Here is a 17,708-nt window from a genome sequence, read left to right as displayed (position 1 = left end):
GCTGCGACTAGGTTAAGTTAGATTAGTTTCAGTAGTACGTAAGGAACATATTTTAAAAATAAAATTAGAATTGAACCAACAGCCACACGATACGGTTGTGTTTTCTCTTCTCCCGCTAACATATGGTCAATCGAGCCTTCACTTTTTTATAAAGTGGAAATAACTAGCGGCCGTAAAAAAATTGTAGGAGTTTTCCCCCACCAGTGGTAAGAGACTCACTACAAGCAGAAATAGATATTCTCCAGAAATAGAGGAGAATTTCTACAAAAAACAAAGTCCGTTAAGGCATTTTAAATATAAGACCATAGGGGCAAAATTTGAATAAAAAAGCCATAGGGGCAAAATAAAAAAAAAAGCCATAGGGGCAAAATAAAAAAAAAAAAAAAGCCATAGGGGCAAAAACAAAAAAAAAAAAAGCCATAGGGGCAAAAATAAAAATAAAACGAAAAGAGGACAACAAAAGTCCCAAAATAAAAAAAATATAAATTTTGAAAAGAGGACATCAATTAGTCCAAGTTAAAACTCAAAAAGAATTCCGAAAAAAAAAAAAAAATGGATCAAGAAGCAAAATTTTTGGTCTTGGCTGACTATTTCTGCACAACATTGGCATCGGCGACTCAATTTAAAAAAATTCGTAACGTGAACAAGTATAAGATTCTTGTTGAAAACACGTATTACGTTTTACAACAAACGTTGAAAAGTTTTAAAAAGTACATTCCTCAGAGAATCCAGGAAAGTTCAGTAGCAGTGGATAAATGCCTTGTGTTAGCGCATAAATTAATGGCGACGAGAACACGAGGTTGCAAGTTGAATGGAGATACTGCACAAGCGGAAATTGAAGAATGCTTAAAACCACCAGGACCCTGGAGAATTGAACTGGAGTACTATTTCCTTAGTCCGGAGGAAGTAGCAATGGAAGCTGAGGAGTGTGCAAATATTGTATTTCCCACCTTTGGGCTGACAACAGAGCAGAGGCCCTCGAAGACCACAAGTTGTGGAAAAGATGCAAAGGGTGATATTACATGCCCTTTGGATGATAAAAGAGAAGCGGAATATTGTATTGGTGATCGAGACACTCTTGAAATGGCTAGAAGATATTGGCTATTTTATCCACATGATTGCGAATGTGACTGGTGTGTTTTTGTTGCAGCTCGAAACTTTGAGGATATGAATATATTCCCGCCGGCAAGTCCTAACTCGGAGGAAAAAGTTAGAGCTCTTACCCAAAATAATGAAGAGGGAAGACTCAATACTGCATCACAATTAGCCGAATCAGCTTCCCGAATCAAAATATTAGAAGATGGCCTGAAAACCGCTAATGATGAAAAACTGGGGCTTGAAGATTTGGTGCAGTCCTTGCTAACTAAATTTGAAAGAGACATACAGGCCATTGAAGAAAAAGCTCAAAAGCAACGGCGTGACCTGGAAAACCAAGTCCAAGATCTGGAAGCTAAGCTGGAACATCAAAAGAAAAAATTGGAAGCCATCGTAGAAAAACTCGACACATCAGAGGAAGTCAGCAGTGACAAAATGGACAAGCATGTACAAAAAGTGTCCTTGGACAATATGAATTTGAGAAGCCACAGGGAACAGAACCACCAACAAGAGAAGAGCAAAAAAAGAAATCCGGTGTATATTGGTACTTCTCTAAAAGACACGTTTGGCAAAGATAACGATAAATGCATCGAGGAAGCGGAGAAAAAAGAGCGCGACAAGGTAAAGAGGAATAGAATTAATAACAAACACCGGGAATCCTCATTGAAGCAACCGCGTATAAAATACATCAGCAATGACCTAACCTTGGATGCCCTACGAAAAAATGACTCCTTGGATGATCGCAGCCAGCAACTACCAAATCACAAGTCGCCAAAGAATTATAAAGCTTGGAAGTTAAAACCGGCAGATAAGGGTGGTGGTATTGGCGAGCGAGGCTGGATAGATAAGTGGAGCCGTTTCCTGCAAGCGGTTACCTAGGATAATTTATATAATATAATCATTTTCAAAGCTATATGTCTAAATATTTTTTATATAATCCTCTTCATGATCCATTTTTAAATACAGTCCACTAAAAATATACACATTTAAGCCGCCCGGGAGAATGTACAAAATACTTTGTACATACTTTTGAGTGCGGCTGAGGCGCTGGGAAAATCTAACCATTAAAAATAAATATTTAAAAATTGTCAATTTCCCAGTGGTCATAAAATATCACATGTGTACAATTCAGTGATCTTGTGCGCTGTCGCATACGATAATGTGTAGGATAATAAAGGTCATAACCCACACACACAGATATTGATGCGCCAGTAGGTAGCCAAGATCACTTGAATGAAGGGACAAGCACCCATGCAATGTTTCTTTTAAATCTAATAATAGATAAGAACAATTGTGGGGCTGCGACTAGGTTAAGTTAGATTAGTTTCAGTAGTACGTAAGGAACATATTTTAAAAATAAAATTAGAATTGAACCAACAGCCACACGATACGGTTGTGTTTTCTCTTCTCCCGCTAACACCACCGGTTCACTATGAGTTCATCACCTCACAATTTCAACTGCTCTCAATGAATTCTCCAGCTCACAACAAGTTCACTAGCTTATAATGAGTTCTACAGTAGACAGTATGAGCTCGCCAACTCGCTATAAGTTATATACCTCAATATTAGTTTGCCTGCCCACTTTTAATATGTCTGCTCATTATGACTTAGTCTGCTCATTATCAGTTCACTAGCTCTCAATGAGTTATGAACTCACAATTAGTTCTAGCGCGTAGTATGAGTTCATCGGCATAGTATGAGTTCGCCTGATTGGTATGAGTTCGCCAGCTCAGTATGAGCAAGTCAGATTTGTGTAGGATCGCTAGTTTTGCCAGTAGAGAAAAGTTCGGAGTATAAAAATGCAGTATCTGAGTGAAGCATATTTTCGATGAAATTGTTAAAAATTCTACTAGTGGTTTCGTGCACGAAGAATATGAGGTGGACAAAACAAAATAGGTAATGAAAGTGTAGGACTTGGGGAAAGCGAAGTTATCCCAACTTGTTACATGACTCGAAAACGTCAAACTGCACAGGGTCTCACACAGACAGGACTTCAAAATCACAATGATGTCATTGTAGACAATCTAACCTGGTAAGGGACAAACAGAAGATCGACAAAGCTATTATGGGGTTACATCTTGAAATCTTTCCAAGCAGTAGTCGAAACTATTAATCAGAAAAATATTAAATGTGGCAGAAGTGAAAAGGACTATTTCTAAACCGCTTAGAGGTGAAATGGGACCTAGTAATTATTTTTTTTTCAATATTTTTTTTTTTTAAATCTTCCTATCGACGACTTTGCCGAATAAGGGGAACATATTAAACTCGATTATAAGATAACTAACATTTGAAATAAAATATACAATTCTGAGTGTTTAACAATAACATAAAGACCAATATACCAATGTTAAACTCAAAAAAAACAAACTGTAAACAATAAAATAATTATAACTGTCTCTGTGTTAGTGTGTTAGTAATGGGTAATGATTGCAATGGATGCCGAATTAATTGAATGAATCAATGAATCAATAAATGAATGAATATGGCAATGTTTCTAAATGAGTTTGGGTGATTATCAATGGCTTATCTCGGTAGTTTGGTTAGTAATAATTGTAATTTACAGTTAGTTATTAGTACAAATACATACGCACATACATATACATATATAGAGATGAATATTATTGTATTCAATTACAACAACGTTAATGTATCATATTTACACACGCACACATACACACAAATGCCAAAAATTATAATTGCTATTTAGTAATTGAAATTTACTGAATTTACTTAATTACAACTTTGAAAACACACACACACACGCGCGCATTGATACATTCACGACTGCAATTTGATATTATTGAGACGAGTTCTATTGCGGTTCTATAATTATTTCTGGAAATTTGATATTTTAAGGATAATTGAATACGCGTAAGTTACTTCTTCGCAAAGGATTTGAAATAATTATTACAGCGTAAATTACAAAATGCTTGAGTAACACATATAAATGTAAGTGGGTATACCAGCTATAATTATACCGAAGCACATACAGCAACTACAATGCACGCATTGCAAATAATCTATCATTACAAATTAACTATTAATGGTCCGCCTGCTCGCTATGAATTCTTTAGCTTATTATACCCTCCACCTTGGAAAGGAGGGTATATTAACTTTATCATTCCGTTTGTAACATCGCTAAATATTCGTCGTAGACTCCATAATGTGTATATATTCATAATCAGCATAAAATTCTTAGTCGATTTAACGATGTCCGTCTGTCTGTCGCTCCGTCTGTCTATTGAAATCACGATACAGGTCACATTATTTGACGTAGAGCGTCAAAATTTAGCAGAATAATTTGTATTGTGTTTAGGATGGTTGTTTATGAAAATAAAAATGGGGCTATACCACGCTTTGGTATAGCCCCCATACAACGGTACCTCCCGATATTCGGTATTTTGATGATTTTTGCCACATTTTTTCACGGATTTGTCTGAAATTTGGTATTTGTAGGTCATAGTGGGTCCTAGTTCGTGTGGCGAAACATTGCATGGAAAGGTCCATGATTTGGTATAGCCCCATATAACGGTATCTTACGATATTCGGTATTTTGATGATTTTTGCCACATTTTTTATGGATTTGTCTAAAAATTGGTATTTGTTGATCATAATGGATTCTACCTCTGTTGGCGAAACATTGTATGTAAAGTCGTTTTTGTATTGCCTTATATAGCGGTACCTCCCGATTTTCGATATTTTGATGATTTTTGCCACATTTTTCCACGAATATGTCCAAAATTTGGTTTAATTGGGTGATAATTGGTTCTAACGTTTCCATTGGAGGGTATTAAAAGTTCGGTCCGGCCGAACTTTTTGTTTTTTTTTACTTGTTTTTATTCTGCTATCTCACTATGAGTTCGCTAGGTCACTATGAGTTCATCAGCTCACTATTAGTTCGCCAGCTCTCTATGAGTTCGCCAGCTCTCTAGAGTTCGCCAGCTCTCTATGAGTTCGCCAGCTCTCTATGAGTTCGCCAGCTCTCTATGAGTTCGCCAGCTCATTATGAGTTCGCCAGCTCATTATGAGTTCGCTAGCTCACTATGAGTTCGCCAGCTCTCTATGAGTTCGCCAGCTCACTATGAGTTCGATAGATCAATATGAGTTCGCCAGCTCACTATGAGTTCGACAGATCAATATGAGTTCGCCATATCACTATGATTTCGCCAGCTCACTATGAGTTCGCCAGCTCACTATGACTTCGATAGATCAATATGAGTTCGCCAGCTCACTATGAGTTCGCCAGCTCACTATGAGTTCGAAAACTCACAATGGCTTGCAAGGTAATCATGAGTTCGCCAGTTCACTATGAGTTCGATAGATCAATATGAGTTCGCCAGCTCACTATGAGTTCGTCAGCTCACTATGAGTTCGTCAGCTCACTATGAGTTCGCCATCTCACTATGAGTTCGCCATCTCACTATGAGTTCGCCATCTCACTATGAGTTCGCCAGCTCACTATGATTTCGACCAAATCACAATGACTTCGCCAGCTCATTATGAGTTCGCCTGATTACTAAGAGTTCGCCAGCTCACAATGAGTTTGCCTTCTCTCTATAAGTTCGCCAGCTCACTACGAGTTTACAAGCTCACAGTAAGTCCTACAGCTTACTAAGGACGGACCTCTCGATTTAAGGGTTATTGTTCACCATAAGGATTAGTTTAATACCGTCAGATAACAGAGGGTGAAACATACCAAACGTACCATATCAGAAAACCAAATACATTTCAGGACATACGATCTAAGGTTGTCTGTCCGTCTGGCCGGCTGGTGTGTACGATAATTCTCGATGGAAGTATCCGATTTGGACCAAACTTGGTACAATAATGCAATATTATTACATATTAGACCGAGTTCGGAGATGAGCAATATTTGCCACTCCTTCTGGTACTTGCCCTAAAAGAGGTCAGAATTCTTAAAAAAAAAAACCAGTAAGGAAAGCTCAAAAGTCGGGCGGGGCCGACTATATGATACCCTACACCACTATGCATATTTAGTAGAGCTCTCGTAAAAAGGTTTATACAGGGCATTTCAGAGCTCTATGAGATATTTGACACAAAATCAAAATCTATCTAATTCTATCGTGCATTTTACGAACTATAGCTATCTCTGAACCGGGTTTCTCCTAATTTTACGTATTAGCTTCTAGACTGAATTCGGTCTTATGTACGAAAATTCAGGTGATTTGGGCTGATATTGACCATTTAGTGCACATTTAACCCTAAATCGGATGAAGATATATATGGGAGCTATATCCAAATCTGAACCGATTTCGATAAAATTTAAAACAGCTATTCCTATGCTCCATCTAATAGATTGTACCAAATATCACGGTTGTGGAGTGAATATTACGAATGTATGGAACTAAAACACTAAATCTGATGAAACATATATATGGTTGCTATATCTATATCTGAACCGATTTTCACTAAATTTGATATACTTGCTTCTAGGCTGAATTTGGCCCGAATTTGGACTTATATCGGCCATTTGGTGCACAATTAACCCGAAATCGGATGAAGATATATATGGGAGCTATATCCAAATCTGAACCGATTTCGATCTGGTACCAAATATCATTCTTTTGGAGTGCATATTACGAATGTGAGAGGCTTAAACACCAAATCGGATAAAACATATATATGGGAGCTATAGCTGTTTCTGAACCGATTTTCTTTGTTGTATTTGCTTTAAGGCTAATCTCGGTCACATGTGCCAAAATTTGGGCCATTTGGGCCGATATTGGCCATTTGGTGGTCAATTAACCCAAAATCGGATGAAGATATATATGGGAGCTATATCCAAATCTGAACCGATTTCGATAAAATTTAAAACAGCTATTTCTGTGCTCCATCTAATACCTGGTACCAAATATCACGGTTGTGGAGTGCATAGTAGGAATGTGAGGGACTTAAAGATCAAATCGGATGAAAGATATATTTCAATTCATTTCAATATTGGTATTTGAAGTTCTAAATAGATACTTTAGCCTAAGACAGAAAATTGTCTGTGCAGGTCCACGTCTTCGTATAACCCCATATAACGGTACCTCCCGATATTCGGTACTTTGATGATTTTAGTGACATTATTCACCGGAATTGTCTCAAATTTGGTATTTGAAGTTCGTAATGGATTTTACAGCCTATGACAGAAATTTGCCCAAGCAGGTTCAGGTCTTGGTATAGCCCCGATATAACGGTACGTCAATATATTCGGTATTTTGAGTTTCGTATTTGAATATTGTAATGGCTTATGACAAAAGTTGTCTATGCAGGTTTACGTTTTTGTATAGACCCTAATATAATGGCTGTATTCGGCATTTTTACGGTTTTTACAGAATTTATAAATTCGTTCCAAATGGAGTGGAGGATATTCAAAGTTCGACCCGGCTGAATTTACTGTTTTTTTATTTATTTTTATCTGCAATATTGCTGAGGACACTTTATACCTAAAACGCAAGGATATCAAGGAATCTTAATCCGAAATTTTCCAAAAGTGTCGAAGAGGGGGGAACTTATCCCCTCTATTCAGGTAACTTTGCGATACAAACTTTCAAAACTCCGACACACGGGTCTCCTTTTTTTAGTTATACTCTCACTATTGTTACCTCTCACGAAGTAGCGGGCATTAGCTAAATTCATCTAAAATATGCAATTACATGGGTAGAGGAATGCCTTAACCATTTCCTGTCTATCTCCACCCTCTTCTTTGCATTGAATACATCCATTCTTCAGATGTATGCATTATTACTTGCGTATGTGTGTGTGTGTGTGTGGTAAGTTGAAATGCTTTCAATTTCTCTCATCTCATCATTAACTACTCAAGTTCGAATTATTTCGTGCGGCATACAATTACAATAATATTCATACTCTTGTTGTTGTTGTTATTGTTCTTGTTATTCAAAATTGTTAGTTGTTGTTCTTATTGATGAAGTAGCTGATGATGACAAACAATTCAAATTGTTCGCCAAATCTTACCACTGTGCATTCGCCGAATGTGAGCCTTAAGCTTTTGCGGTCGATAGAATTTGCGACCACAAAAATCACAAATGGGCCGGGTGCGATTCGGATTGGCCACACAGCCATAGGTTCGATGCATATCCAAATAGCTGATGCGCAAGAAGAACTTGTTGCAGAACTGGCATTGGTGGGCACCCTTGCCGTCGTGTTTCTCGGCCGCGTGCTTCATGATGTTGTCCTTGCCCAGTACGGCTTCGCCGCAAACCTTGCAGTGATATTTGCGTATTGTCAAGCTCATTGTGGGATCATGGAAGATGGAACAGTGGGTGCGATAGTACAGCGGATGATCGAACTTCAAATTGCAGCCACCGCAATCTGAAAGAGAAACATTTTAAAATCTGCCATATTATGGGCATAAGGTTCAAACCTGACTTACTTGTCTTTTCCGACCAGTGCTTCTTGCGCCACATGGTGTTGCAGTCATCACTCCAGTACAGCAATTCCATGCCGTTCTTCAAGTCCCGACATGTCACGAAAAATGCCTGAGATTCGATAAAGACCAAATTCACATTACGCTCCTCGTAGGTTGGTGCCGGCCGTATGTAGCGCAACCAGTTCGAAGAGTTAGGGTTGTCACACAACAGGAATTGAGATTTCTCTGCACCGGCTTCACAAATTTCGAAAATCCACTTCATATCGCTGGCCTCACGAATTTCTGTGGCCTGAACCGATTGCCCCCGCAGTGGACCCAGTTTGGTAAAGGCCCTAACCTCGGTGCGACAAAACACTCCCGTCACATGGGGTTCCACATTGTGCAGCTCAAATTCAGCCGGCACCGATGCCTCGGCAAATGTTATCAAAGGCTTCGTCTCAAGTTCGGACAGCTGTGAAGAATCATCCATGTCCTCATCAACGTCGCCATGCAACTGTTTCGCCTGGCGTTGGGCATCTGCCTTGAGTTTGGCCAAGGCTTCAAGATTTTTCCTCTCCAACCATTCCGCCAAATCCACGGCATCCGTAACAGTGCCAATGGCTGTACGCAGGGGACAAACCTTATAATCGTGGGCAATGGAACACTCGCGACACGACTGATGCGAACGGAATGCAATGTCCAATTCATCTTCTTCCTCCACGAAGTTCTGTTCATTTTTCATTTCTCGCGCCAAGGTCTCCTCATCTGGTTCCTCTTCCTCCTCGTCATCATCACTGCCCTCCAGGCCGGCACCACAGTCCTCATCTTCATCCAGATAAGAAGCAGGTGGTGGTGGATTCATATTTTTCGCCGCACCCTTTTTACCCTTCACACGCATATGGAAATTGCCATTGGCCGCATTGTTCAGACTATCCACCGTTTCACCGGTCATGGAAGCTGTGCCAACATCTTCCTCATCGTCTTCTTCATCATCACCGAAACCATCGCCCTTCTTTAGACACAAGGCCAGCGACTCTTTCGATGCAGACTTTTCCTCCATTTCACTTTTGATTTTCTCAGCAATGCGACAATCCAGAACCTCCGGCACCACATCGCCTGTTGCATTCTCAGCCCCAGCCGCAGCACCGGCTCCAGCCCCAGCAGCCATTTGCTTTTTGGCTTTCAATGCAAAATTCGAAAAGTTTTTCAACTTATTGAGACCATTGAGGTTATCGTTGAATTGCACCCGCTTCCGATATTTGCGTTTCGTTGGCGGTGGAGCTGTATCACCCGCCAGACTGGGGGTTTTACTGCTGCCCGGGCCGGGTGTGGTGCCGCTAATACTTGGACCATTTTCTCCCGTTTGACTGTTGCTGCCAAAATCTTTGACACTAAGATTGGGTTCCAACTTGAAGTTGCTGTCAAAGGATTTGGTTGGTGTTGTCGACGCCGATGGTGGTGGTAAGCTGAAAGAAGGAAAATGAGGTCGAGATTAGAAGTTTGTTTTCGATAAAGATATAATGTTTTTTGAGCGTCATAAATGCAAATATAATCCCGGACTATAAATAATGAATAATCAAGTTTGAGATAAATCTCCTAGTAGGCGAAAGGCACACGCAAGAATGGAAAAAATCTGAATATAACTTAAACACATGTGTCATTTGTAAAGGTAAGGTGAATAATTCGACAGACAAAAGTAAGGCGGATCCGATTTTATAATTTTCATATTTTACAGAATTTCTAAATCGTTATTGAATGGAGTTTTCAGCCAGAGCTCAAAAATGCTCGAGTAAGTTTCACTCTCTACTCGAATTCGAGCCGAAATACTCCTACGAGTGAAAGAAGAAATCGGACATCTATGCCACGAGTGGGAGTAAAATTCCGAGGTAGTAAAACCAAGCAGCTCTCAGCAACATCAAAACCTGTTTGCCACCTAACTACACACACACATGAACACAGATTATGTGTCAAATATCATTGTTGTCGAGTGCATATTACGCATGTGAGGGACTTTAACACCAAATCGGATGAAACTTATATATGGGAGCTATAGCTATATCTGAATCGATTTTCACCAAAAATTTGAAGTACGTTCTTCTGGGCTGAATTCCGTTAGAAGTGCCAAAAATCAGTCCATTCGGGCTGATATTAGCCATTTTGTACACAATAAACTTGAAATCGGATAAAGATATATATGGGAGCTATACCCTAATCTGATCCGATCTCGTTGAAATTTGACAGATGTATTTTTGAGCTTCGCAAGTTATCTGGTACCAAATATCATTCTTGTGGAGTGGATATTACGAGTCGCAGTGGCCGAAAAAATGGCTCGTGAGCTGAACATATCGCAATATTCCATTCGGCAAATATAGAAAAATGAGCTCGGAGTAAAGCTATTGAAATTCCAAAAAGTTCAAGAACTTACACCGCAACAGAAAGAAAATAGGTGAACTGCCCAATTTGGTTTTCTCCGATGAGAAAACATCCGTTGTAAACAAACAGAATGATCGTGTTTACCTGCTAAAGAGGTCAGCTGAAAATTTGCACCTTCGGTTGAACACCAGAACTCAAGCGCCGGCGATGGTGTGGGCCGTGTGCGGCCATAACAATCGATGGCCGCTCTTCGCTCGTATTAATCGACCGTGGCATTAGAATAAATGCCGAATATTACCGCGAAAATATTCTGGACTTTATATTAAAGCCTTGGTCACGCAAACATTTTGGCCGCAGACCTTGGACATTCCAACAGGACTCAGCACCATCGTACTCAGCACGCACTACCCAAGAATGGGAAAAAAATGAGGTTCCTCGCTTCATTTCCAGCGCACAATTCGTTGGACTATTCCGTCTGGAGTATTTTAGAAAGCAAGGTTGGCACTAAGAAATAAAAAAGTGGCGATCAAGCAAGCGCTTCGCCGGGAATGGGCCAAAATACCACAGCAGCGTGATACGGTTTCATTGGCCGTTTGAAGGCCATAATTCGTGCCAAAGGTGGCCAATTCGAACAAATCTAAACTTATTCTAAAATTTTATGTTATTTCCGACATTTTTTGTCTTGACTCCATAAAGTTTAAAAAAAATGTTAAAATAATGACCTGTATATGGATGCTATATCGAAAGTTCAACCGATTCTCACCAATTTCAGTAGGGTTCGTCTTTGGCCAAATAATTATTTTTTGCAAAATTCCATTTCAATCGAATAATAAATGTTACCTTTACAAACTGGTGCAATATATGTTGATATCTCTTATAGTTTCGAATATATTAAGCCTCGGTCGAAAACCGTCTACTTAGACAAACTATAACAGTTACATACATATTAGTGGATATAATCCTAATTTCAAGATATCCTCGGAACTACAAGAGATATCGGCATATTTGGCACCATTTTGGAAAAGGCAAAATTGTAGGCCATAATGTAGTATGCAGATCTTATTACCTCATAATAGGTAAATTTTCGAGTTCTTAGGGGTTTTTTTTAAAAGCTGGAATGGTATTCCTATAAGCTTTCAAATTAAAAAATAATTGTCCTTATCACTTTTGTGGAACCGGATTTTGTATCCGAGTTTTCTGGTCGAATAAGAGGGTAATCAGATATATCCCCAAGGAAAAATTACTTTGCATAATCAGGTTAAAAATGCCTTCCCCATAATGGGGTTTATGTCCGCAATCCGCTAATTACTGGGGATTATGATTTTTTGGGACATAATCCCTATTCCATATGGGGGTTATGACTGAATAAACCGGCCATAATCTCCATAGTTTTAATGGGGATTATGTCCGTGGGAATTTTGAAACGGCACCGACGCCGAGGCTCGATCTCATAATCATCGATTTTGTAGTCGGAGGAGGACACCCCATGTCCTATGGTTCTCATGACTTTGTAATAAGAAAAATCAGTTATTTTGCTTCGTATTTTTGATGGTAGGTGGTTTGTTTACATTACTTTTGAATGGGTCATACAAATCCCAAATTTTTGCTGGGTACTTCTACTAGTTCAAATACGTTCCGTTATAAATAAGTATTCAAATTGTACTAATTGTATCGTCTTAGAAGATGATAATATGAAATGTGTTACTTAAAAGTCCTGCCCCTTCCATGTGACAGAGGTTTATTAAGTTTTTCTTTTCGTTTATGGTAACATTTTGTAAATATGTCTATTATTGTCGACACATTATAAAATCAATTTAACCCTGTCCGCCCGTCTGTGATAATTCCGCTTTGAACGATTTAAAGTAGTAATTGTGCAGGAGAATAGACCAGATATGGATCTACAAATTACTGAAGCATTCAATGTCTTTCACTTTTCTCATATTTATCTCAACATAACTACATAAATACATGTGAATGCCTATTCAAACATCATATCTTCGTAAGAGCCCCAAAGGTATGGGATGCCTACCTACATTTCATTGCCCGCTTTGTTTACTCTTCCTAAGAAATGTTAACCCAAAATGCGTATGCTCCTTCATGCATACAGGTGCACAAGAAACTGTGTGTGTGTGTGTGCTTGTTTGAGGGTGTGCGTTAAGGAAAATATTTGTTTTCCCGCTTGCATTAAGAACGCGAATTCGTACAAAATCAGACACATCTACACATATAATTTCGCAGATGAATTTTCATCTGTGAGGGGTGGTTCTTACTTTTCTGTGTTTGCAATATACAACATCTTGCAGAACACATACAATGTCTTAAGTATACTTGGTCTGCCATTTCCATCTCCATCCCCCTCTCCCACCCTAACACTTCGAATGCACACAACCCACATCCTTAAGCAAAATATAGGATTTTTGTTATGACTTTCAAGAGATGCTGAATGCCATCGGTACACATTTGTTGGACAGATGGGTTTTAGTGTTTGTATTTATTCGTCTTCTTATTATGTTTTCGTATTTTGGACTGACTAATGGAATTGCCATTTGGGGGTTTATTTTCGTTTTGCCAGTTTTCCCTTTCACCACACTGACCAGAGAGCAGTCTGCAGAGGAGAAAAGCAATACCGATTTCCATACAAGTTGTTTGCCAAGAAAAACATCAATCCATTGATCAATCAGAAAAAATATTCATAAATGTCAGAGGACTATAAATTTCGAAGAAATGGGTCGACATTGTCCATTTCGTATCTGATAGACAATCCGTGAAAAAATGTCACAAAAACTATCAAAATACCGAATATCGGGAGGTACCGTTTTGGTATAGCCCCCACACGTGGACCGATATATCTCATTTTCAATACCAACCATCCTAGACACAATACAAATTATTCTGCTACGTTAAATAATGTGGCCTGTATCGTGATTTCAACAGACAGACAGAGTTAATGACAAAGGAATGACAAAGTTAATATACCCTTTTTTCCAAGGTGGAGGGTATAAAAATGGTATTAAAATGTTCAACTTTGGGGGAAGGTGCCACAAGGAGTAGGTCCATAGACTCCTTATTCACATCAGATCCCTGGTTGAGAGATATTTAAATGTATCAAGTTTAAAAAGAAACGCTTGTTTGTTTCGCAAGTTACAAGATATATAAATTCTAACAATTGTGATCCGTTGTGGGTGAGGTACCAGGAGGAGAGGACCGATATATCTTTTCTTCATATCAAATATTTTGTTAATAAAAATATTGGGATGTGTGAAATATGAAGAGAATCGGGTGCATATTTCGTATTTTCTGAGACGTATAATGACCAGCAGTAGTTGACCGATATTGCATATATCCGAACTCGATCTAAGTTTGATAAAAAGATTACGATGTACCAAGGTTCAAATCGGACACTTCCTTCGAGAGTTATCGTGCACACCAGACAGACACAGATGGACGGACATCTCTAGATCGAGTCCAAATGTCCTGAAAAGGATTTTGTTTAAAAAGACCTAGGTGCTAAAGGTCTTTCATCACCCCAAGCTTTGATACCCATTTTATGTCAGAGTGGCAATGATGATTTAAACTTAGGGCCTGCATTTGTGTGATGATACAAAAATTATCTGCCAGAGAAGGAGGTGATGCTGTTGAAAAGTCTATATATATATATATATATGTATATGTATATACATATATATACTAGCTGAACCCGGTTTTATATGCCTTGAAAATTTAATTTTACGAATATTGGAAATTGGAGGTATATACCGTGTTTGGTGCATCAAATGTGTGAAATCGGCCGAGAGTATATATATGAGAGCTATATTCAAATCTTAACAGATTTCTAATTAATTTGTCAAATTTATTATTGTTACCAAATTTCGCCACACATACTGAATTTCATTGGAATCGGACATACATATCGGACATACATGTAATCGGCCGCCATACATATGTATGGTGTTGGAACATCAAATATATGAGATCGGCCGAAAATATATATGGGAGCTACATCTAAATCTGAAACGATTTCGATATAATTTGACAAATTTATTTTCGTATCAAATCCTGTTACACATTCCAAATTTCATTGGAATCGAACATAAACATCGTGTTTGAGGCATCAAATAAACGAAATCGGTGGAAAATATATATTACAGCTATATCCAAATCTTTACCGATTTCAATATAATTTTGCAAATTTATTTTTGTACCAAATTTAATCACTCAAGCAGAATTTCATTGAAATCGGAAATACGTATCGCGTTTGGTGCATCAAATATGTGAAATCAGCCGAAAATATATATGAGAGCTATATCCAAATCTGAACCGATTTCAATATAATTTGGGAAATCATTTTTTTTAGATAAAATCCATCACACGTTTCAAATTTAATTGAAATTGGGGATACATAGCATGTTTGGTGCATCAAATGCTTGAAATCGGCCCAAAATATATATGGGAGCTATATCCAAATCTGAACCGATTTCAATATAATTTGACAAATTTATTTTTGTCCCTAATTCCGTTACGCATTCCAAATTTGATCAATAGATAAGTGAATATAAAATCTAAATTTTTGGGAGGTACCTCCGATTCTGATGTACCGTTTTATCGTACCGTTTTTATGGAAATCGTGCATCTCTAAAACCAATTATCTGCCAGAGGAAGTGGCGTCTATTACGAATATCTATAGGCTATATCAAAACTCAAACCTATAAGGATAGTTCTGTGCAACAATGTTTCCTATATACTGAGAGCCCAAGCTGCCAATTTACAGTAAATTCGGGCGCTATAGCAAAACGTGGATCTAAATGACCCATTTTGAATTCCTTTGATTCCTGCAGACATAAACACATCTGAGCTTATTTGATTTCGTTCGGAAGCTATGATTTCCACAGAAAAACAGGACCTTTATTTAAACATTAACGAACTTTGATATCGTGAGAGGTTGATGAGGTATTGACTAGCCATAGATGAGCTATCGAAAATCAATTTATGAACTATCGACGAACTCCCGATAAGCACTCAATCTGCCATCGATCATCGTATATTTAGTAAAGAATTTATGTGAAGAAAATCATACTAATTATGATCGTACATCAAAATCGGTTGATATAGCTATAGCTTCCATATATATGTTTCATTCGATTTGGATTTTAGGTCCCTTACATGCGTAATATACACTCCACAACAATGTGTTTTGGTACCAAATAACTTATGGATCTCAAATTTACCTCTGTCAAATTTTATCGAGAGCGGATCAGATTAGGATACACCTTCCATATATATCTTTATTCGATATCAAATTTATTGCGCACCAAATGGCTAATATCACCCCAAATGGAAACAGGTAGAGCAAATTTAGTGAAAATCGGTTCAGATATAACTGTAGATCCCATATGTGTGTTTCATCCGATTTGCTGTTAAAGTCCCTCCCTGAGTGCGATGGTGCTGAGTCCTGTTCCAAGGTCTGCGGCCAAAATGTTTGCGTGCACAAGACTTTAAAACACCCTCCAGAATATTTTCGCGATAATATTCGGCATTTATTCTGATGCCACGGTCGATTAATGCGAGTGGAGAGCGACTATCGGCTGTTATGGCGGTCCATACCATAAACGAATGTTTTCTCATAGGAGAAAACCAACTTTCAGCCAAGCGAAGCAACTCTTTTGCTCTTTTGAGTCTATTTTCTTTCTGTTGCGTTGTAAGTTCTTGCACTTTTTGGAATTTCAACGGCTTTACCCCGAGCTCATTTTTCAATATTTGCCGAATGAAATATTACGATATGTTCAGCTAACGAGCCATTTTTCGGCTACTGGGTCGCGGGTTTCGATCAAGTCGCTTTTTTATTTTCCAACCATTTCTGCTGATGTTGCTGTTTTCTTCCGTCTACTTCCTTGACGTCGGGTTACGCTACCAGTATCACGGTAACGAGCGATGGTACGAGACACAGAAGATTTATTCACACTTAAATGCTGGAGTGCTCTAACGATAGCCACTTGTGGTTTTCCAGCCAAATATAAAGAAATCACACTATCACGCGTGAATTCCATCACGAATAATTTGTTTTCTTGAAAATTCTCACCAAAATGCTTTTTTACGCTTATAGACAATGTAATCTGCTGCTACTGGAATAATTTTAACAGCTGTCGGACTTAGTGGCTTAGAAATGACAGCAGTCTGAAGTTAGATGCCTCCACCTTGGAAAGGAGGGTATATTAACTTTGTCATTTCGTTTGTAACATCCTTAAATATTCGTCGTAGACCCCATAAAGTATATGTCTGTCCATCTGTCTGTCTGTTGAAATCACGATACAGCCCACATTATTTGACGTAGAGCGGATTTGTCTGAAAATTGGTACTTGTAGGTCATAATGGGTCCCTGTGCGTGTGGCAAAACATTGCATGTATGGGTCCACATTTTGGTATAGCCCCCATATAAAGGTACCTCCCGATATTCGGTATTTTAATTTTTTTTGCCACATTTTTTCACGGATTTGTCTAAAAATTGGTATTTGTTGGTCATAATGGGTTTGCATTGCATGAATGGGTCCATGATTTGGTATAGCCCCCATATAACGGTACCTCTCAATATTCGGTATTTTGATGATTTTTGACATATTTCTTCTAATGTTTCCTTTACCCTAAGGTGGAGGGTATTAAAAGTTTGGCGCGGCCGAACTTAATGTTTTTTAATTGTTTCATCTCACACTGTATTGTGAATCATTCTGGCAGCTCAATATTATCTCTTACTACTTTCTCACCATAGTATAGAGGGAATATTTAGTTTGTTATTCCGTTTGTAACACCTCGAAATATAAATTTGAGACCCTGCGAGTATATATATTCCTGATTAGCATACAAGTCTACGTCGATT

The 17,708-nt window shown here is 38.4% G+C and overlaps 1 protein-coding gene across 1 annotated transcript in view; it reads right to left on the bottom strand.

Moving 5' to 3' along the window:
• The window catches only part of LOC101894201 (uncharacterized), a 52,131-nt gene that overhangs the window by 12,032 nt on the left and 22,391 nt on the right, over nt 1–17,708 (bottom strand). The window contains exons 2-3 of the mRNA XM_020035524.2: nt 8,492–9,933; nt 8,074–8,430 (exon numbers count right to left, since the gene is read on the bottom strand). Of these exons, the coding sequence (XP_019891083.1) occupies nt 8,074–8,430; nt 8,492–9,933 (1,799 nt within the window). The remainder of the gene's footprint in view (nt 1–8,073; nt 8,431–8,491; nt 9,934–17,708) is intronic.

The sequence above is a fragment of the Musca domestica genome, unplaced genomic scaffold (genome assembly GCF_030504385.1).
Source record: "Musca domestica strain aabys unplaced genomic scaffold, Musca_domestica.polishedcontigs.V.1.1 22, whole genome shotgun sequence".
Taxonomy (NCBI): Eukaryota; Metazoa; Arthropoda; class Insecta; order Diptera; family Muscidae; genus Musca; species Musca domestica.
Note: the sequence above shows the minus strand (reverse complement) of the source record. Positions and strands in the feature narration are given on the sequence as shown.